The sequence below is a fragment of the Melospiza melodia genome, chromosome 9 (genome assembly GCF_035770615.1).
Source record: "Melospiza melodia melodia isolate bMelMel2 chromosome 9, bMelMel2.pri, whole genome shotgun sequence".
NCBI lineage: Eukaryota > Metazoa > Chordata > Aves > Passeriformes > Passerellidae > Melospiza > Melospiza melodia.
The window spans coordinates 17,609,760-17,631,603 of NC_086202.1; the positions used below are offsets into that span (position 1 = coordinate 17,609,760).

The following is a 21,844-nucleotide window of genomic DNA, read 5'->3' on the forward strand; positions in this document are numbered from 1 at the left end:
AAGAAGCCATATGTGTATGTAGCCAAAACCACAACTGAACTTTTGGTTAATTAGAAATTAATTTTCTATGTGAAAATGATCACACTGAAAATATAACTTAAAAGACATTCTGTATATAATACATATATATATACATATACATATATTATACATTCTGTATATAACTTATACATTCTGTATATAATACAGATTTTGTGCTTTCACAGCCTTTGTAATAGACCATTCCAGGCAATAGGTGAGGCTGAAAACAGAGGGAAAGGACAGATCTCCCCTGCTTGGGTAAAACTGTGTGTCAAGACAGAAAAGTTAAAGAAAGGCACAGTGTTGCAAACACATAAGGATGGACCACCACAGAACAAGCTTGAAAGGCCTGTGGGATCTCTCCCTGCTCTGACTTTAATGGAGCCACAGAGATTTTCAGCTGCTGGAGGATCTGGTTCGGCAGACTCCAGTCAAACAGCCTCCATGCACACAGCCTGTGGGTCTGACCCAGTTTGCCCAGATTCATTGTACAATTTGCTTTTCACTCTTTTTGTCATTCCCAGGTTTGTGGTGTTTCATGGACAGGTGTCATTGACGAGCTGCCGAAAGGAACTCCCACATTTTTACATCATGGTTTCAGAACACTCCCAGGAAGACCATTTTCAGTCCCATGTATGCCCTTATATACAGAGCACAATAGGGATCTTTATCAGCAAGCTCTGCTGGGATCCTCAGAGGCAGGATACAGCATATAACTGATTTGTTTTGCAAGTACCTGATTTGATGCAACAATATTTAATGTTGCGTTATAGCCTTTCTTCCCATCTTAGTAGTGACCATCTCTGACATTAGTGATAGAAGTCTGGTAACATGTGGAAAAGCTTCCATTTCCTCCTTTAGGAAAAAAGCAGCCTGTCATTGGAAAACTTCTCTCCTAGCTAATAATACAAAGCCCTTTTTTCTGCTTCCAGGACAACTTACCTTTTGACCTTCAGTTATCAGTTTCTGGAAAACTGAACCTACTCCTCCAAGCCATAGTTTAGTTTGACAGTAGCTTGACATTGCTCTGTCCTTACATGTCCTGGTTGCTGCCTTTCTCAGCCTGCTGAAAGACTTTGCACCAAATTTTAAACGTTTCAGCAGTTACAGAGCATCATTCCCACTACTCAGAACATGGCAATGAAGATTGAGAAGTTTCCTCATTGTAGTCACCAAATACTACAGGATATTTTCATTAATTGTGTATTTCAGAGCAAAGGAAACAAAAATGAGTTTATCAATGTAGCACTGCTTTATTTGCAAGAAGACCTTTCAGGTCCAGGTCTTAAAGGTATTAGAAAACCCATTCTGTGTTTTCCTGAGACTCACAGACATTACCAGGTCGCAATAAACTAATGGAAAAGAAGGAACGTCAAGGACCTGAAACTGTAGTTCAGAATAAAGCCGAAAAAAACCCAGCAACATGTTGGGGAGTATTTATTAATACATATGTGTTCTGCTAAACATTTATCCTCTCACATTTGGACCAAGGGTACCAGCAGGTAAACTCAGTTCTACTGCCCGAAGGAGGGAGCCGGATGCGGGAGTTTCAGGACGCTGAATGGGGAGGCAGAAGAAGGGGTAAACACTCAGAGGAAGCGGAGGGACCTGCGGGACAGAGTTCATTTCTGCTCCCGTCACCAGCTCAGCTCCGGGAGGCCCTGACGGGACCAGAACGAGAACCAGAACCGGGACCGGGACGGCGACCAGCCCCCGTGCGGTCCCCGCCGCTGCGGAAGTGACGCGCGGTGCGGCGCGGTGCCGCCCAGGCGCAGGCGCGGTGCCGGAGCCGGAACCGGAGCCGTGCCGGTGGAGCAGTGCGGCCCAGCCCAGCCCGGCCCGGCGGTGCCGCTGCCGCTCCCGCTGCGCTGCGGGGCGCGGCTCGGGCACAGCCCGGCGGCAGCCGGAGTCCCGCGCCTCCCCGTCCCAGCCGCGCTTTGTCCAGCGCTCGCTCGCACACAGAGGTGGGTGAAGCACCGCGTCTGCCCCAGCCCTGCTTGGTGCCGGCGGGGCAGAGCCCCGGGGCTCCACGGGCGTACCTGCTACGGTACCTGCTGTGCTTGAATGCAGGACCGAGCCCTGTGCGGGCGTGTTCCCCGCGGGTGGGAGGAAACCGTGAGGTGGGACTGAGATCCATGGGCCGCCGTGCTAGGAGAGGATGCTGAACCATAACAACTCCAGGCTTGCCTTAGTAAGTCAGTCCAGCATTGCTTTATGCTCCACTTTAAAGTTTGAATTGTCAAACTGAAGCTTACGGCCTACTACACTCGCTGGTGCTTTCAATGGCAAGCCTTAACCTGTTTCCGAAAGTTGTATTTTTGGGGTTTGGGTATATTAAGTTGTATATGTTTTTGTTATGCCACAGTGTTCTGGAGCATGACCGTTTACACACAAGACTGAGTTCCCTGTCTGGCAAGAAGAGTAATTTTTATATGTTGTCTTACTTGTCTTCAAATCAGTGTCTCCCAGGAGGGTTAAATATAGTTGTCTCTGAGAGGTTTTGGTCACTTTTGATTGTGAAAGTTGGTGTGGAGATGCCTCTGCAGGAAGGACTGATGGAGAAGTAGACTACCTGGTGTTTTGAAACAAGAATTTATTATAAACGTGTGTTTATTGATTTGCATGCTTTTTTGGGGGCCACAGTCTTCACGAAGAGCTTTTTATGTGTTTGTGTTCTTATGATAATGTCCTTCTTCTTTGTTGCCTTTGAGCAGAGGATGCCAACACACAAGAGTGACCCGCCAGACAGTATCCAAGAGCCAGAGTCTGCCACTGCTTCAAGCAATGATTGCCTGCACAATGATGAGGACTTGGGAGCTGAGCAGGAAAATGGCATTTGTGACAACGGTGTGGGTAACAGTACCGCAGTTCCCAACTCTGACTGCCAGGCTTCCACTTCCATGGCTGTTCCTTTGGAGGGGCCCAGAAGAGGACATCCCCTTTTACAGATCAACAGGCAGCAGATTCAGTCTGTCTCATGTAGTGCACATGCTGCTGAGCTCAAAGATTTAGGAGTTGATGTCTATGACCAGGATGTGTTGGAGCAAGGAGTTCTTCAGCAAGTAGATAATGCAATTAATGAAGCGACTAAAGCAGCAAAAATAGCTAATGCATCAAAAGAATATGAGTCAGTACTGGAGGATTTGAGGTAAATTGTGTTTTTTCTTTCTGGTTTTTTCTGCTACTGACAATCTAATGGGACTTGGTGTCTCCTGTTTTTAAAATCTTAAAGAGGAAAAGATGTTTTGAAAGTGCTTGACCACACATACTCTTTGGAGTCATCTTTTAAAAATGAAGAAAGTATGTTTCACATTAGACAGTTATTGCTCTTATTTGACTAATCTAGTCATGCATCAAAGCAGCAGGGTAGAGTGCAACTCCTTTTTCTGCTTTGTCTCCTGCCTCACCAAGATGCATCTCTTTTCTGGGCAGTGGAGAGTGGCATTATACTCTGTTATTCAAAGTTACAGTGAGAAAAAGTGTCACTATTTCAATTCTGTATGTTTTGTGGGGTCATCTGCTTTGAGTTATGTTCCTTCTGTAACTTGGATGACTCCATCTCATGAATGTCCTACAACCAAAACATTATCACAAGTGTTTGTAAAAAGTGCTTAATGATACCTTAAAGGAATCAAATGCTTAAGAAACATTGATACTATTGATAGTAGAAGACTTTGAGGAATAGGACCCAGTAATCTTTCAAATTTTGATCTCCCTTTCTATTTCCTGTCTCATTTTAGAGTTACCATGTGAACTACTGCAGGTGAATTACTCTACCTGTGAATGCTTCACTGTATTGCATTAATGGTATTTTTTTAGTGCTTAAGAGTGCTGTAAATCTCAATTATATGTACTTCATTACTTTTCCAGCTTGGGTGTGGAGATGTGAAGTTAAATAAGTTTGCAGCACTGAAATGTAATTTCAGGTGTTGTGGAGCAGAAGAACATAATGAGTAAGGTGTTACTGAGAGAAAGAATGAAGCAGCATAATCATTACAATTAAAGTATGTGGTTATTGAAAGAGTGCTGCACAGCACTGTTAATTAGTTTATATTTTCCCATTTTTCTTTCAGAAGCATCCTATGATTTTTCTTATCCCTCTATTTTCACCTTTCCCTCCAAGTCACAAAACAAGATTTACATGAGGGAATGCAAATGGTTTATGCAGATTTGCAGAATCTTGTCTGCATAAAATGTAATGTGAGAATCTGAAAGTTGAATTTTGATAAAATTAACAGGTGTAGCTGATTTTGAGCAGAGGGACTAACAAAGCTGACATGATTAAAGGATAACATAATTGCTTTAAGTCCTGTAGCACAATGAATGCATGACTAGAGAAAAAATAAGGCAAGAAGTGTTTTTTGAGTAGTTGGCACAAAGTTCATGGTAGAAGCTGCATTATTCTATAATATACACACAAATTTAAGCAGAAAAATGAAAATAAAAATGTTTGAACTTAAATCCTGTGTAAATTACCAAGTCCTGTTAGTTTAAGTTTTGTGGAAGAAGAGAGTGTCAAGAGACTCCAGGGCCAAGGAAGCAAGAGCCAAGATTAGATGTGCAGGAGGATGGTGTACTGCAAGCAGCACAACTGGAGAGTGACAGAGAAAGGGGATGGTTCAAAAATGTTGAAAGAGAATGGAGAAGTGAGGATGGCAGTAATTGCTGGTAGAATATATCTCCAAGGAAGGATAACAGTGGCAGAATTCAGATTAGAGCTGCTGACCCAAAAATTTCCTCCCTGGCAGTGGAGGAGACTTCCTTACTGCTTTCCTTTGCATACAGGGGGAATAATGGCTGCTGTGCAGCTCTTGTCATCAGTTGTCTTTGACTTTTTTCATCACACCTTGAGATTCTCATTTGTGTATCCTTATGAAGTATTCTAATATATGAATTAACAAACCTAGGTTTCTTGCTTTTGATGGTGGGACACTTCCTTCTTCCTTGCAATTGAATTCAACAGCAGAAACATTAGGCTGTAGCATGTAGTTCTAATTAAATTTCATATTTTATATGGAAACATGAAAAATGAGAGTGTGTGGGTAGGAGAAGTTTAATGTTGATGTGCTCTTAATTCTTTGAACTAGTCTGTCTCATGAAATTGCATTTTTGTCTTGTAATCTACTTTTTGCATGAAAGGTAAAAAATACAGGTTTCCTTATATAATGGCATCAAACCATTAAAACCGTTTCAGTTTTTGGGTTGTTTTGTTTACCTTGAATAATGAAAATAACCACTCTTGCTTGTCATCATCAGACTTGTAACTTTTGAGTACTAAATACTACAGTGGTTGTCAGTTCACATTTTACTATTATCAAAATGTAGTTTAAACATATTTTATGATCTACAACTTTAAGTGTTAGTCTTTCCAGTGTTGTTTAAATATATTATCCTTATTCAGAACCTTGCCTTTAGACCTTTTTAAGTCTTATGTTAAATCTCCTGGAATTTTTAAATTGTCAGAATCGAGAGAGTGCTTTTTTTCTTTCTAGAATTAACCAAGTCATTGCAATCTTATTATTTTTTTCAGATCATGTACAACATCTCTGAGACATATAAATAAAATTATTGAGGAACTTTCACCTCAAGCTGCTGACAACAAAAATGTTAACAGAAAACTAGATTCTGTGAAACGGCAAAAATATAACAAGGTAATTGGATTACAGTAATTTCCTGTTAGCAATACTGAGTTTGTACTTTGTTTTATGGTTTGGCTTTGGTTATATAATTCTTAATTATATAGTTCAGAGTCAGTCTAGAATTGCTGTTCCTTTGAGATGATTTCATACTAATTTAAAGAATTTAAAGTGCTGAATTTTTTTTTAATCTGAGTTTTGGAACAAGATATGAAACTGAAGTTCTGGTCTTCTAGTTCAGAAGATTGATTTGCATTAAATTAATTAAAACCCTCATAGTAATATTTGAAGAATTGACCAAGCCTTGTTAGGGCATGATTCAGTAGTTTAACAAAATCTCAGGTCTCATGGTTATTCCTTCCCTGTGTTCTTTTCCTTAACCCTCTTTCATTATCTGTATCTTGTCAGTACACACAGTTTCTCTCTGTGAGCCCCTTTAACTCATTGCTTTGGCAGAAACTGCTGCAGCTTTTTTTCTGGCAGAGCAGAGTTAAGGGAGTTGTAAAGCAATCCAGCTGGCATCAGGGTAATGTAGGCAATAGGCCTTTACAGCTGTGAATAGGGAAGAGATTTGAAAAAAGAGAAACTTCTACTATTCAGGAGTGTAGCACCTTGATCGGCTCATTGTCTGCTGGAAGTTCACCCTAATACTTTCTCTAATGATAAACCTGACTCTGACACTTCTGTCCTTTGCCCTCAGAAGGCCAGTCTTAAGTCATTTGCCACTGACTCACTCGCTTGCAGTTTTTTAACCTTGATAATTTCAGTAACCGGGATAATGCCGTGCTTATAATTTAGCCTATTAAGAAAGTGACGAGCCAGTACAGAGCAGTGTAAAGGACTAGAAAAAAGCAGCTGGAAATAGTAGGAAGAAATGCATTGAACCGGACTTACTGTTAAAGCATGATCACTATTCTGTCTGTTTTCATACTGCTTGAAGAGATTTGCACACTTGTTAGTTGCAGGGGAAATTCAGACCTCCTTGCAAGTTTGTTTTTAACCATCTATGAAGTGAAACAAAAAATCTTTTCAAAATCCTAAGCCATAAAAGCAGTCCTAATAACCTGAATTTTGCAATGGATTTGATTTTTACTGAAGTATGTGCCTTTCTAGGTGAGGAAATACTTCCAAAGCATGGAGTTACAAATGTGAAGGTTACATTGTCTGTATCTTTGTTTACTGGTTGGGATGTTTTGTTTCACAAAGGAAAGTTAGGAACTTCAAAGACCCATGCCATCACAACTGGACACACTGTTGAGGATATTACAATCAGAAAAAAAGGTGTAACAAAGGAATTTTTAACTAAGAATGATTTTCATAGCAGTAATAAACTATATTCCTTACATAATCTGTAACATTGATCTTTTGAAGTCATTTCACTTTTTATTTTTTTGCTGTTAAATTAACCATGACCACTCCTGAACTAATAATGTACAAACACCTATCAGGATGTTGGACTGATTTACGATTTCAGTTCCTTTGTAAAAAAATTACCAAAACTTCTGGGATGATGAATAAATCTTAGTTAATCTTACAGCTCTTATTTGTGGCTTGGTAGTTGTGAACTCAGTCTTGCAATCATGAGCAAATCTCTTGGTGTTTTCTGCATCTCAGCAGCCTGCTTTGATGGGCTTCCTTCACTAGAATCAACATATAAAATGGCCTTAAGAAATGTACATAAAAATGCAGTGTGCACATGAATTTTGTGTGTGTAAACAGCTTGATCTTACTATACACATGTGGTAAGATAATCATACACCCAAAATTGTGTTTGCTGTGGGTTGGAGCCCTGCGGTATTTTGGTGAAACTTTTTTTGCACTTTTTTTATCACATGTGATACTGTAAATATTTGAATATGAGATTCTGCTTGAAACTACTGCAAATATATTGATTTAAGTGTTGTTTAAAAGGTTAGCAAATTTATAAAGCAGACTAAAAATTAAATTACTTAATTCTTGTTGAAGGAACAACAGCTGAAGAAAATAAAAGCAAAACAAAAACGTCTTCAAGGAATACTTGGTTTAACAGACTTTGCTGATGAAGCAAATGAGATTGAATATGAGGAAGATGAAGGTATGTGTAGGAAAAGGCTGAAAGTTCTGTTCTACTTTGTAATGCCTTTTTTCTGTTTGAAGCTATTTTGTAAGATTTTTGTAAGGAAATAAATTTCAGTGGTTGGTGTTCAAAGAGAGTTAAGAACACTTATTCTGTACACCTGCAGATTTGCAAATCTTGGCATATTCATGTGGGAAGCTTTAAAAAATGGATGTTAATCTGTGTTCAGCTGTGTAGGGATAGCTGAGGCACATTAGAGTATTGGGCTTAATAAATTGGAAATCCTAACATTTCTTTTCACAGCTAATTTGATAAAGATGACTAACATCATGATTGAATTACATTTTATATGCTGGATGCTATCAATCAGCATTAACAAAATTGGTTTTTCTTTCTGTTGGGAAGTATCACTAGAAATGGAAGAGGGAAGTGCTCTTCTTCTCAGGCTGCAGTGTGATTTTTAAAATTAAAAGTAAGTTTTCTTCCAGAATATGTTGCCTCAGTGTTTTGCTAGGTGTTCTTTCTCCCTGCTCTCTACAAGCTAAGCTTGGCCACAGTCAATAACCTGAAGTATTCTGCAGGGCAAGTTTGGATCCCATTTGTGTCTGTGCATCACCTGTGGGTTATATTATTATTTGCAGAGGTGAAAAAACTTTTTGTGCTGTTTGACCCTTGCACATGTGGCTGGAGTAGATTCCCATCTTGTACAGCTCATGCTTCTCTCCTGATTCAAAGGAGTCAAAGCCTCAGTTAACTTTTCTCAGAAGAAAAGCATATTAAATCCTATTTTCTTTGGAGGGCTCATACAGCAAAACTCAGGCACCCAGTGTGTTGAAATGTAACTAAGAAGTGAGTGGAGCCCAACAGAGGAAATGGAGCAGTTCCAGTAGGAAGGGGTGGAGATGGAAGGGTTTTCAGGCCTGGTGCACTGTTGTTACTCATTAAAAATATGATAGATACAGTGCTTTAAAATGGGACATTTAAAGCTGTGCTGGCAATCCTCATAGACTTATTTTGAAATTCTGGGTCCTAGTAATAGATTTCAAGGCAGAATTCCCCTTCAGCTTCCTGAATTCGAGAGCTTTTCTTTCTCTTTGGTTTCAAACAGCAGTTACAGTTTGTGTATAATAAGCGCACCTAAAAGTGCTCTTTTATGGCAGAGTGCTGTGCAGCCAATCTGACTTTAAAAACCATCATCTTCCTATTAGTATTGTAGGCTAGGAAGACAAGTTTTGGGTTTTTTGGTTTTGTTTTATTGTTTGTTGTTTTCTCGTTGGGTTTTTTTGAAGCATATGGTAGGACAATCTGTGTTTTGTGACATTTTTGTCTGCTGTGGTGTGGCAATCAAAGTGTCAAATTTCAAGCTTTTGAGTAGGACTGAAAAATCAATAATAAAATTGAAGTGGGCAGTGTTGCTGCAGATGGGAACGCAGTGGTTTCTTGTTCTGAACATGGTGACATATTGACAGTTGACAACATAGGTGATACATTAGAGTTCATGTATCATTTGAATTGTAATTTTATGGTAGCTCTCACTGCTGAGTGTTGTCTCAGAAATATTTGCATTTTGATAGTACGTGTAACACCCTTGTTCCTGTGTTTTAGCTACACAGAAGGTGTTAAAGGCATGCTGTATGTTCTGACTTTTGTTGCAGAACCTGGTCCATCATCCCTTGGCAGCATGCTTATGCCTGCTCAGGAAACAGAGTGGGCAGAGCTCATCCGAACTGGTCAGATGACTCCATTTGGAACTAAAATACCTCAGAAGCCAGAGAGGAAGGCACGACAGTTAAGGCTAAATGAAACATCTGATTTTGAGAAGTACTTAGCAGACCAGGCTAAATTGTCATCTGAAAGGAAGAAGTTATCCCGTCACAAGGGAGCAAAGAAGAAAGCACAAGCCAAAAATGTTCAGTGTGTGGCTCCTGCAGCTGCCACAAAGGAGAAAAGTGGTAAAGCCCTCTCAAAAACAGATAAACGTTTAAAAAAACACTTGAGAGAGCTTCAGAAGCACGCCCTTCAGATTCATTCCAAGGCCAGGATTCCAAAGGAACAGAAATATCTTGAGGCCAAGAAGTGCAGGCATGAGCAAGAGGATGATAGTGGGGAGTCTGAGTACGTACCTGATGAGGAGCTCTTGGATCCAGAAGCAGCAGAAGAGGAAGAAGAGCAGGCATCTTCTCTTGCTGAGAATGATTCTGATTATGAACTTAAGAGTTTATCAAGAAAAAGGGTAAAGAAGAGTTTTAAAGAAGCTGAAAATGATGCTGATTATGTTCCAAGCTCTGAGGAAGAGGAGCATACACCAGGGAAGCACAAAGTGAGACGATGGAGAGATGATGGAGATGTGGACTATTATAAACAGAGACTAAGGTTAGTCCTAGACATTTTTATTAATAATAATAATAAATTAGTATGTTGAAGATGCAAAGGACAATAGCTATAATGGAGTGCTGGGGAGTGTGTTGAAGTAAGGGAAATGAGGTAGTCAGAAAGATCATAGATAGCCTTCCAGAAGGATGCAAACATGGAGCTTAATTAAAACAACTTTGCTGTTGAACTTTTCTTGTTGTTATAGGTCCTTATTTGTGGATCACCTGTGCTAATCTGTGATTTATGAAATATGTATAACCTATGTGTAGGTGATCACAGGCGTGTTGTCTCTTTTCTAGTATAAGGGTTGAGTTTCATATAATAAACTTCAGCTTGTTGATGGCATGTGTACTTTTAATTAGGTACCTTTACTGAACATCCTTTGGGTAGTTACACAGTCCTCTAGAAAATCATGGAACTTGAAAACAGCTTCTTTAAAGTGAGAGGAAGAACATGTATTAGGATAGTCAGTGAAGGGTGATTGATGTAGTGATAAAGCCTAGCATAGGAACTTGATTAATGCTTGGGAAGCTCAAATTTCACACTTCTGTGCAAATATAAAATCTTATGGATTTAAATGGTGCTGTGTCAGAGAATACCAAGTAGAGGTATGAGCACCATCTCCCCTGTGGTGAGAGCCTGGGTTGCTGTGGAGGAAGAGGTGTCTTCTGGTAGCAGAAATGCTCTCAGTTGGAGAAAATGTCATGTAGAAGGAGCCCAACTTCACTTTCACATCCCAGGTTACAAAGGCAGATTAGGAACTGATGTAAGGCAATATGTTTGCCTTACATCCCAGGATGTTGCTTTTCAAAAGTAAGGCATAGTTTATTGCTCTTGAATAGAAATTTTGGCAAGAGGCTAATCTGAACAATGTCCAAAGGGTCAAAAGAATGTATTTTCTATGGCATTCATTAACAAATGTAATTGTTCTTAATGAGTAAAATATTTACTGGTTTATTGAATAAAACTGTATTCTTCACATTTAAAGTAGACCAATATTAAATCATTTTTAATTCAGTGTTTTCATCAAGAGTAATTTATTTTGATTGAAAGTTTTAATATGACTCACAGTTTAAATTCATTCAAAAACGTTTTTTAATAACGTTAAGATTGTGACAATTTATCCTTAGCAAAGTCATATCATAGACTACATTTCTTTTGGTTACTGAAGTTACAATAAAAGCCTAAATGAATTTTAGAAATATCAATAACTGTAATTGCTACCAAAACACTACATCTCTTAAAAATTTCATAGCTACAGTTATTGTGGCTGTTAAGCTGCAGCTGTCCACATTGATGTTTTTATGCTGACACCCCCAGGTAATCTTCATTATGGGAAATGCCATGAGAAAATAAAATGTAGTGAATTAAGAAACATATTAAGAATGCTATAGAAATGCTGTCATTTGCTTACATTTATATCTTGTTTCATGTCAGTTTTACTTTTGAATGCAAATGAATGGGTGAGATTATGGTATATTTTACCCGTGAGAGAGGCAGAGGAAAGTCCTTCAGGATTACTTTATTCTTCTGAACATCTCGTCTTGTGCTTGGCAATGAATTCAGTCCTACACTCTTAGAGACTGAAAATGAGTTTCCTTAACATTAAAACTTTTCAGAGATGGGACTTCAAGAGATTGGTCTGTGTCAAGGGGAAACTACATAGATGTTGTTAAAGCAGGATAATTAGCTAACTGCATGACTGCAGAGCATCTCTAGAACAAGAGACTGTTGTCAGAATAGGAGCTGTTGTCTGTAGGAAATGTCGGGCAGGAGAGCAGCCTGTCCTTCTAAAGACTGCTTCCACAGAGTGGCCTAGTCACTCAAAGCAAGGTGTGAGCAATGGAACATGAAAAAGTAAAATTTAGCTATGCAGAGTCAGCTGAGGCTATCAGGAATTTCAGGGTTTTTCCTTGTGTGGATCTTGCCTTTCTCTAGTTAGTGTTACTGGAGCCGTGTTTCTGTGTAGACATGCAGACGAACAAAATCTCTTCTGAAAGGTCTATACCTAAGGTGAATTCATGGCTTGCTAGAATAGTGAACAGTACCAGGGAACATCAGGTTTATGGAGAGTAAGGTAAATAGGATACTGTCATGCACCTGTAGGTAATTCAAATACTCACTGAAAATTAGTGTATTGTCTTTCCCAGCTATCCATACTGGCTATTATCAACTGAACCCAGAGGCTTAGGTAGTCAGTCTCTATGATGGTACTGGAATGTCTCAGAGACTTGATCTCCATCAACAGGTATATTGACAGATCAAAACCTGTTCCCTCCTGCCCAGATGAATGCTCAGATGTCATGGTTTAACCCCAGCCAGCAGCCCAGCCCCACACAGCCACTCACTCCCCCACCAGGGCAGTCAGTTTATTTGAAGACTATGGAAAAAATGAAAATGGACCTGTTTTTTAACTTCTTTTACCAAGAAGCACAAAACAATAGTAACCTTGAATGCCTATTAAATGTGTAGGAAATAAAACTTTTTTGGTTTTTTTCTCAACAAGAAAACTGCTACTTTTTTTTTTTTTTATTATTCTCGAGCTTTGCAGATATGGAAACCACAAAGTATCAAGATTTTGTTTATATTACTTAAAGTTTTCCTTTACATATATTAAAATTCCAAACATAAGTATAAAGTATTTTTTCCTGCTTATATGTAGTTAATGCATTACATTATTGACATCAGGACAGTATCAGTATAAGGTAAGAGCTTGGAGTCATAATAAACCTTAGCAGTCTGAAGTACATTCTTCCCATACCAGTTGTCAATATGTATCTGCCTGCTGCTTCAAGGAAGGAATTACAAGTCATATTATGGGAGATCAGTACTGTATCTGTGTTTTCTTGTGTATTCTGTGTAGTTTGTTAAGTACAATTGTTTGACTTCTATTGCTGTCAAGTGCACAGAGGCAAGGCTGGGAAACTGCTTCTTTTCTTGTCTCTCAAGTGATATCCAGGCAGTTGAGTAGCAGGAAATTTTGACTGCCAGTACACAAAGCAGTTGATTCATAAAGAAAAAAATTGTGTTAAATTAAATTGGTTTTCATAGATCAGTTTTCATGTGCTAGCTTTCTTTGATGTATCTGAGTTATTGAATCTCTCTGTGTTTCAAAGTTGTAAGTTAAAAAAGGATTAAATATTACCTTTCCTGAAAGATACTTTCTTAAAGCATTCTTGCTGCTCTTTAAAGTGACAAAGCCAGGACACAAATGAAGATATATTTTCTCTCACTCACTGAGTACACCTTTCATTCTAAACTCAAGTGTGTAATTTTCTACATCAGTCTTAATTTACTTATGGAGGCTTGTGGTACTAAGTGCATGTATTTCATCTGTTAGGACATACCAATTAAATCCACCCATACAGACCATAAAAAGTTAGATCAAAAAAGCAATACTGAATGCCTCAATTTAGCAAATTAGAATAATCTGTAAGGGATTCTTAGCTGTATAAAATATAAAACATATTGTGCTTCACAAATGCAAACTATATTAAATACTCAGCTTGGTTCCTGACTGCATTAAAAAAAAAAAAAAAAACAAAAAACTTAAATTGTGTTCATTACTGTTTTGGGTGCAAAATTTCTTTCTAGGGTATTGCAATAAGTGTGAAATGGGCTTAGTATCTGAATACATTCCTATATTAAGAAGAAATTTAATTGTATGATATATGGTTTTCATACTTCACTTTAAGGGATAAAATTACATTTATGTCAGTGACAATGGACAATATAAGACAGATTTCTTAAAGGTCATGCTTCTGTTTTAAAGAGACTTTGGTAATATAGTAAAAGCTGTATTTTATGATTGCTTAGGCATACTAATAATGTTTAACTGATGTGTGTAAGGAATTTATTGACCAAATGAGAAGTAAGTTACTGTGTATTTAAGTCAAAGATGATGACCACTATTTCTCACTCCAAAGTCTGACTTCAGGGAAAGATACAAGACCAGATTAGCCAATGGACTGACCTGGTCCTGGAAATAGTGTTTGTCCTCCCATGGCTTCAGCCATTTGGATAGTTACACTTTTCTTTATAAAATAATGACATTTCAGTGTAGAATATCTTAATGGTGTGTGATACTTTAAGTTCACAGCCTTTCAGAAACTGAATAGCTTCTTCAAACTTTGAAAGTTGTTTGTGATAACAAGTTGCTGCTATTTCACAAACTGGTAATTGATGGCTAAAAACTTCTAGATATTTGGAAGAGATGTAATACTTCAGTGAAGTAACAGAGCATGTAAAAAGGAAGTATTTTTCAGGAAAATTAAGTACAGAGTTTATTAGTTCAAATTCTATATATTTTCCATGTATAATTTTAGGAGAAATCTCAATGTTGGTCACACTTCTTGAAGAAAATGTACTAGCTATATGGAGGTGAAGTGCCTAAATTGCTGGACAGCTTCGAGTTAACCTTGTAGTTTCCTCTTGGTTATTTCTGGATCACTTTTCCCAATGCACACTAGAGGGCAATCTGCTCCTTCCCAGGGGAGGCTGCTGCTCCTGTGCTGGCTGGTGGTGATTCGTGTTGGAGTGCAAAATTAATGGCAAATTCTTGTACAAATTATTGCCCTCCTTGGGTTTAGTATGGATTGTTTACCTACATGTCTCTTGATAAGCTGTGTAATCTGTAGTTGTTTTGATTTTAGTAGGGTAAGTAGGAATTTCCTTCCTTGGTTTGAGTCCTGTCATAACCCAGTCAGATGAAATAATCAAGTTGTGGCATGTCTCAGTTCCAGTAGTGATGCACTCTGAAGCAGTGACTATCAGCATGTGTCGATTTGAATTTCTTTTTCTGGAACTCAAAATTAAGACCCCCTGTGCCTGATAGCATAACATTGTAGTACTGAAAGAAACATAAATGCATTCTTATGATATGACTTTAGAAGGTATCATATCTGCCTGCTAGACTGCAGACCATGAGTGTAATTTTGTGATTTAGCAGACTGCTACTCTAAAATAAGAGATTTCCATTCCTGTTAGGATAGGTGTATAAAAGAGGAAAACACTGACACTTCATGTGTTTTTAGTAAGTTCTTTTTTACAACTTAGCTGAATTCATGATTTCATGTAATGAAATAAGAAGAATCCTGTATAAACATTAGCAAATCATCAGTTTTAAACAGCAAACTGATGGCTGTTTTTGGTCATCCAATTTTTTCCCTGGATATGCTCTTTTTTCCCCCAGCATTATTTTTGCTTCTGAAGACATCTTGACTTGAGATCAAAATATGCTTCAGTGAAACTGGCTCTGTAAACCTGACCAGCTTTGTGTTGTCTTAGTTTTTCAGTGCTTTCAGTCTTGGCAGTGGTTGGAGCTTATGTGTTTTTGGAGATGGTGGTGTTTATTTTGAGTTAATAGAACAATACCAAGTTCATGACTAGTTCCATAAAGACAGACTTGAAGTATTTTCTCAAAAGGTACTGCTGAAAAGTCCATCTAGAGACCTCACACAATCAGCTTCCTTTCATGAGAAGAAGTGTATGATTGTTTGCTCTTGCACTGCATTCAGAACAGTAGCTTATGGATGTTTCTAATCTGTTGTGTGCCTTGCCAGTTTCTGTAGGAGTTTGTCAGTTTACCCACCACATTCAGTGTGCCTGCAGTAAATGGCACTTCCAGGAGAGAATTCCAGCAAATGCCAAATTGTCAGTGAAGTGCTGTCGGTCGAGTAGTACACAGCCAGCTAGAGTACACTTTACCTTTAGAGGCAGATGGGTTTGGGTCACTGAAACACAAGTTCATCATTTTGTTGCAATGTCGAAGATCCTTTGGTACTTTCTCAGCAGTGGGGGAATGATGGGACAGGAGGGTAATTCTCTGAGCTGCCTGGAGTCCAAATAAGTTGAGACTGCAAACCACAAATCACACTGTAATTCCAGAACCTCACAAAACTCATTCTCTTAATAATAACTGCGTTACAGATTTAGAGCATGTCACCCTGAAGATGGTGATGTTTCCAACTGAGTCTTCTGTATAAGATTATACAGTGCTTCACTTTTCTCTACAGGAAGGAAGTTAAATTTAAGTGTTCGATTAAATTAATAAAATAGCTTTGGAACACCTAAACTTTATCAATACTTTGGTGGGGGGGGGGGGTTTAAGGGGAGTGAGATTTAGGACTTTAAAGTTGCCAGGCTTTTTGGTGCTATGAGCTGTTGATTCCATTATATTAGCAATTTTGTCTATAGAAAATTATAACTAGCTATAAAACGTATACATTTTATAATACACTTTAATATATCAGACATTTCAAGCATTTACTTGCATAATTCTCTCCTCCAAAGCATTGCTATTTTAAATCATAACATCAGAGCATGTGGGGTTGTTTTGGGTTTTTTACTTGATCAAAATTCAGTGTAATTTTCATGCAGAATCTTTTCCATGCTATAATTGAATGTTGATTCCTTGTATTACTCCAGGAAGTGGCAAAAAGAACGTTTGAAGGATAAAGAACATCAAACAGCTGAGGAACTTTCTGAAGAAAGTGACGTTGAATTTGAAGAGGGTTTCAAAGTACCCGGATTTCTCTTCAAAAAGCTTTTTAAGTATGTATTATGTACTTTATTTCAGTATGATGCCACTCCATGCTGTTAATAATATTAGTAGAAGTAGTCACAGTGAGTTCCAGATAACCTTTGCTGTAACGTGTACTTTAGTGAATGATGCCTCAACTTTGCTTCAATTGTTTCAGTAGGATTCTTTTTTAAAAGATTTCAGGATCAAACTTCAAAGAAATAAACTTATTGTGAGCACAAAATGTAATTATGTGAAGATAACTGGCTGATGTGAATATTGTAAATGTGAACTAGCTAAACTATGAATTGAGAAGCTCTCCTTGTCTATTTGTATAAATGAATTCTTTTATTGATATAGGCTTGTTCCTAATTCAGGTGTGGAGTGGTAGAATAATTTTCCTTTGAAACATAAGATGATGGTAAGTTGTGATAAAAGAAAACAAGAAACAGGTGTTTCTCTGATTGAGTGGAGTGAAATTTTCTGCCACTAGAAAATATGGAGAACTTTTTCTTTAAGTAACTACTGAAAGTCTTTTCAAAGTAACTGTTGGTAATTCATACTATAAAATAATCTTGAACATTTTGTCAGGTAAAATTTTAAAATATAGAGAGTAAATTCTTAATTCCTCTGGTAGATGGAAAACACTCTACAACTCATTCTTTAGTTATTTAATGCTTAATTACAGATTTCAACATAAGTGTTTTCTGTTTCAGTTTTTTAAAATATAGTGCCCCATGATGCTTTCAAGTGCATCTCAAAAAAAAAAACCCAACACAACTACAAGTTAGCAGCTAACCAGTTAATTTTATCCATAATCTCTCCCTTAAATTTCATGCATAATGGGCTTGAATTGAGTTTTGTTGGCAACATTTCACACAGCAGGAAAATCTTCTCGTCTCTTGAAAGCAAAGTCTGTTGAAACGTTACTGTAGTAGAAAGCCCTGGTTTATAATGGGTGTGTGTGGTAACCCTTCCAAGAGAACCACTTAGTCTTGACCTCAGAGAAATTATTACTGTTGTCCTGTAGTCCTCAGAAGGAAAGCACTAGCTCAGAAATGGGGTTGAATTAATGCCTTGGTTGCTGGGACCATCCAGAGCCAATATGTGGTCTCCAGTTGTTTATGCGAAGGTACTGTACAAATATTCATCTTGAGGATGGATGTGTGGTCTGAGCAACCCGAAGGGAAATGAAATAGAGCAGTCACTAAAAATTAATCTTGAAGATGCAAGCCTCACTAATGAAGGGTATCCCTGCAAGCATGAGTCAGTTGGCAAAACTTCTTAAGTGGTTAGAAAGATCAATTGCGATGAATGATTTGTCTGACTCGTAACTTAAATGCTGAAATCTCCAGTGTAGGAAAGCCCATGGTCAATAGGCATTAAACTGTGGAGTTCTGAGCAAGTTTAGTACAAAACAAGGAAGGGTATTGGCCCAAGGACATGTATAGCAGTACTTAAAGTGATCTTCCTGCATAGTTAAATTCCAAAGAAATTAGCGCATGCTGGAAATAGGATCCTGACTCTCAGGTTTGTTTTTTGGAAAGTCTGTTAAAGTGGACAGTCTGTTTCTTCCATGCACACTTGTCTGCTTTGCTAATGGATGCTGCTGTGGAACAAAACTTAGCAGACCTGCAAACATTGCCTTTTTCCATCTGCATAAGCCTGCAAGAATGCTCTCTCTATGTTTTCTTTTTAGAAAACAGCCTTCATCACTGTGTGCTTCCAGTGTGTGATTTCCCTGGTAAATCTGGAACACGGTTTTGTCTCTGCAGCAATGCAGCTGAACTCTGGTGTCTGCTGTGGTGAATTTTGATGCATCACAGCATGATTGCTTGTGTGCAGTGCAATACAATGTAACTATTTTGGAGGGCCAGCAGCACTTTTATTTACTTCCAGAATATTTTTGGAATTAAAAAAAAAAAAAACCCAAACAAAAAACCTTATAAAAATTGGTGCAATAAAAGTGTAAGGTTGAAAATAATTCATTATCTTTCCATATAAGCACAAAAATGGAGTTCCTTTAACTTTTGAATAGTTACATTGCATGTTTATATGATCATACAAAAACAGCACCTGCATCTTTTATGTTTTTATATAACCATGTAGTAGAATTTTTCACAAGCTTAATTATCTACTGTGAAACTTTCTCAGGAGAAGGAAGGAGAGGGAGAAATATGTTTATAAATTAATCTAATTTTAAAGCTCTTGTATTGTTTTTTAGTATTACATACAGTTTGTATTAGGAAGTTATTGAATAATTGTCTTCTGAAGAGACATGCTGAACATCTGTCTGGGGGAGCACCTTCTGACTGGAATTAGGGTTATTTTCAATTCTTTAATGTTTTTCAGAAGATGTTTTGTCTTCATAAAATGTAGTAATGATAGCATCTTAATCCAATTATAGCTAATCCTGCAAGCCATTTCATAGTTGTTTTATAGATTGCTGCATTTTAAGGTGAATTAATTTCTAATAAAAGGGTTTCTTAAGGGCTTCGTGGCATAATGCTTTTGAGACACTAGCAGATAGTGTGATGTCTGAACCATTAGATGTGTTCTTTGATCATCTTTTTTTAACTACCCAAGCCATTTGTTTGTCTCCATTTAGCATTCTCTAAATCCATACCAAAGTCATCACAAATTGATTTTTAATAGTACTTTGTAGACACTAGTGTCATTAGCTGTCAGTAGTCCTAAATATTATTTGTTCAAGGATGGAAACAGGATTTTGAAATGCACATAAGAAATCACCTAAAATGAATGACCCCTATTTAAAAAGTGTTTTGCTCTTTGCTGTGCTCTGCACTCCAGAAATTCATGCCATCAAGAAAATTATCAGTAAACTTTTTTTCCTGTAAGTTACAAGGCACTGAAGTGCTGAAACATGTTTGATTTTTTTAAGTGATTTAAAGGTATGCTTTTTCATTTATTTCTTTTCTTTTCAATTTAACACACATGATATGTTATTCCTACTGGTCTCACTATTTTGTGTTATTATAAAAAGGTATGTCCTAAAGTGATTCTCAGCCCAGTATCTTATCTTCACCTTTTTAGCTTGCTGTCATAAATCTTGTTTTTAGTCCACTTCTTTTAAATGGAACGTATTTTACATCATTGCTTGTACTATTTCCAGTGAAGGGACTGGGAGTAGAAACTGCCCTGATGCTCTCACATAATGCTCTGCTGTATCCCCTGCACTGCAATAGTATCTATTGCTTAGTCTTGGTTTTTTTCTTCATTGAAAGAGACTAAATGTTAATAAATAAATTTATGCTTAAAAAAGTATGATTTGGCAGATGTGATCCGTTTTTGTAGTAGAGTATGAAGTCTGTACCCCTTACAAGTCCACTTTTTCCTTCAGTTCAAGGAGTATGTTCCAAATAATATTATTTACTAGACCCCTGCATCTTGTCTTTTGTGAAAAGATAATGCTTTATAAGAGTAACTTCCAAAGTTGCTTTTAGCACTTAAAATATATATGAAATAAAATACCCTCTAATTACAATGACTGTCGGTTTAATTACAAATGTTTTAGTGTTGCATAAAGAACAAAAGTCACATGTAATGTCTGAGTGCATCAAAAATGTATGACCTAGTAAATACAGCGCTCATGTAAAACACACATCCAGCATGTTACAGTAACTGGTATGAGAACCTTGCCAAATGATTAATTCATGAGTACTTTCTGTTATGATCTGTATTATCAAACATTTGCCATCTTCTTTTTCCTTGTTTTAGGTACCAGCAGACAGGTGTTAGGTGGCTTTGGGAATTGCACTGCCAGCAGGCAGGAGGAATTCTGGGAGATGAGATGGGATTGGGCAAGACCATTCAGATAATTGCCTTCTTGGCAGGTCTGAGCTACAGCAATATGAGGACTCGTGGTTCAAATTACAGGCAAGTGCTTCTCTGCAGACTGTCAGTCTGTGGAGCTCAATTAATATTTCATCAGATGTATTACTGGTGGAGGAGGGTCCTGTGAATTATTAATGACATTTCAATTACAATATTCCTTTAATTCTTTTAGTGGGGGACATCAAAGGAAAAATTTTACGAGACAATGGAGCTGTAGGGCAGGAAAAATTAAACATGTAACACTTTTAATGAATTCCAGGCATTGATGCTTCATTTTGCAGATGAGCCACACTAGATATTTTGGGTCAATACAGTGTCTAAGGTTACCTTCCACAAATGGATTGTTTACAAACTCAATTACTTTAATATCAATAGTTTACACAATATGGAATTTTAAATTAGATGTAATACCTTTAGTTCCATTTATTAAATTTTACATTAAAATATTTGTTCTGGCAAGCCACCAGGTAAATGTTTTACAGGAAGTAGCAAGCTGATTTGCAGTGAAAGTTAGAGTTTCTGATGGGCAGGGAATTATCCATGCCAAAAATTAGTAGTAAGAGTAAAACCAGTAACTTATCCGGAGGAATTTCAATCTGCTTATTTTTTTGTTGTTGCTGCTTTTCAAGACTTATGCTAGTGTTAATGGCCTTTCTTACAAGGTATTTTATGTTTTTTTGTTACTGAACAATGCTTTGAAATTGCTCCTTCATGGGTGGCATTACTGGCAAGATACTTGTTTGCATCCTTAGATTTGCAAAAGCACTCATGAATCGTACTTGAGTTTTCTACTTCTGTTGGCCTGTTTACCTGATGTAAATAGCTGCATGAAATTTAGCAACTATCATAGTGCTGTTCGAAGCAAATAATTACCTTTATGTAGAGGTATGTTTAAATTATGTTTAACTTGTACACAAATTGTAAAATAATGCTTTAAAGAGAAAATATTCCTGTTTTCTCTCTGGTTTCTTTCTACTATAGTCTTAATATAAAAATAAACTCCATAGATCCTTCATTCAGGCCAGCTGATTTACTTTAATATGGCTGCCTGGTTAAGGATGCTATTATACAGATTATTTTATATTCCCTACCCCACTTGGGAGACCACTGAGTTGATGGAAATCCTTCAGGGACATCTCTTGACACTGTTAAATAGCACAAAACTACAATAAAAGTTTGAAAGGGCCAAAATCAATTTGCCCATCTAAGTTGCAGTGCTCTTTCTGCGTGTAAGATAATGTGTTGAGTTTCATGTTTTGTCTGGTGCACGTCCCTGCATCATGACTGTAATTCTGTGGGAGGAAACAAGGTTTAATATATTGGTGAAGCTTGCTCTGATTTTGTGTGTGTGATGCTGTAAGGCAGACAGTCAAAACAACTTCA

The 21,844-nt window shown here is 37.5% G+C and overlaps 1 protein-coding gene across 3 annotated transcripts in view; it reads left to right on the plus strand.

Moving 5' to 3' along the window:
• Positions 1–1,902: 1,902 nt before the first annotated feature.
• ERCC6 (ERCC excision repair 6, chromatin remodeling factor) overlaps positions 1,903–21,844 on the plus strand; it is a 45,301-nt gene continuing 25,359 nt past the window's right edge. Inside the window, exons 1-7 of one of the 3 annotated variants that reach the window (XM_063163579.1) lie at positions 1,903–1,985; positions 2,736–3,169; positions 5,552–5,672; positions 7,623–7,731; positions 9,369–10,086; positions 16,513–16,638; positions 20,345–20,503. In XM_063163579.1, the coding sequence (XP_063019649.1) occupies positions 2,739–3,169; positions 5,552–5,672; positions 7,623–7,731; positions 9,369–10,086; positions 16,513–16,638; positions 20,345–20,503 (1,664 nt within the window). In that variant the 5' untranslated portion in view covers positions 1,903–1,985; positions 2,736–2,738. Of the gene's footprint in view, positions 1,986–2,107; positions 2,213–2,699; positions 3,170–5,551; positions 5,673–7,622; positions 7,732–9,368; positions 10,087–16,512; positions 16,639–20,344; positions 20,504–21,844 lie in introns of those variants that run through there. The other 2 variants (XM_063163578.1, XM_063163577.1) reach the window with 2 other exon arrangements.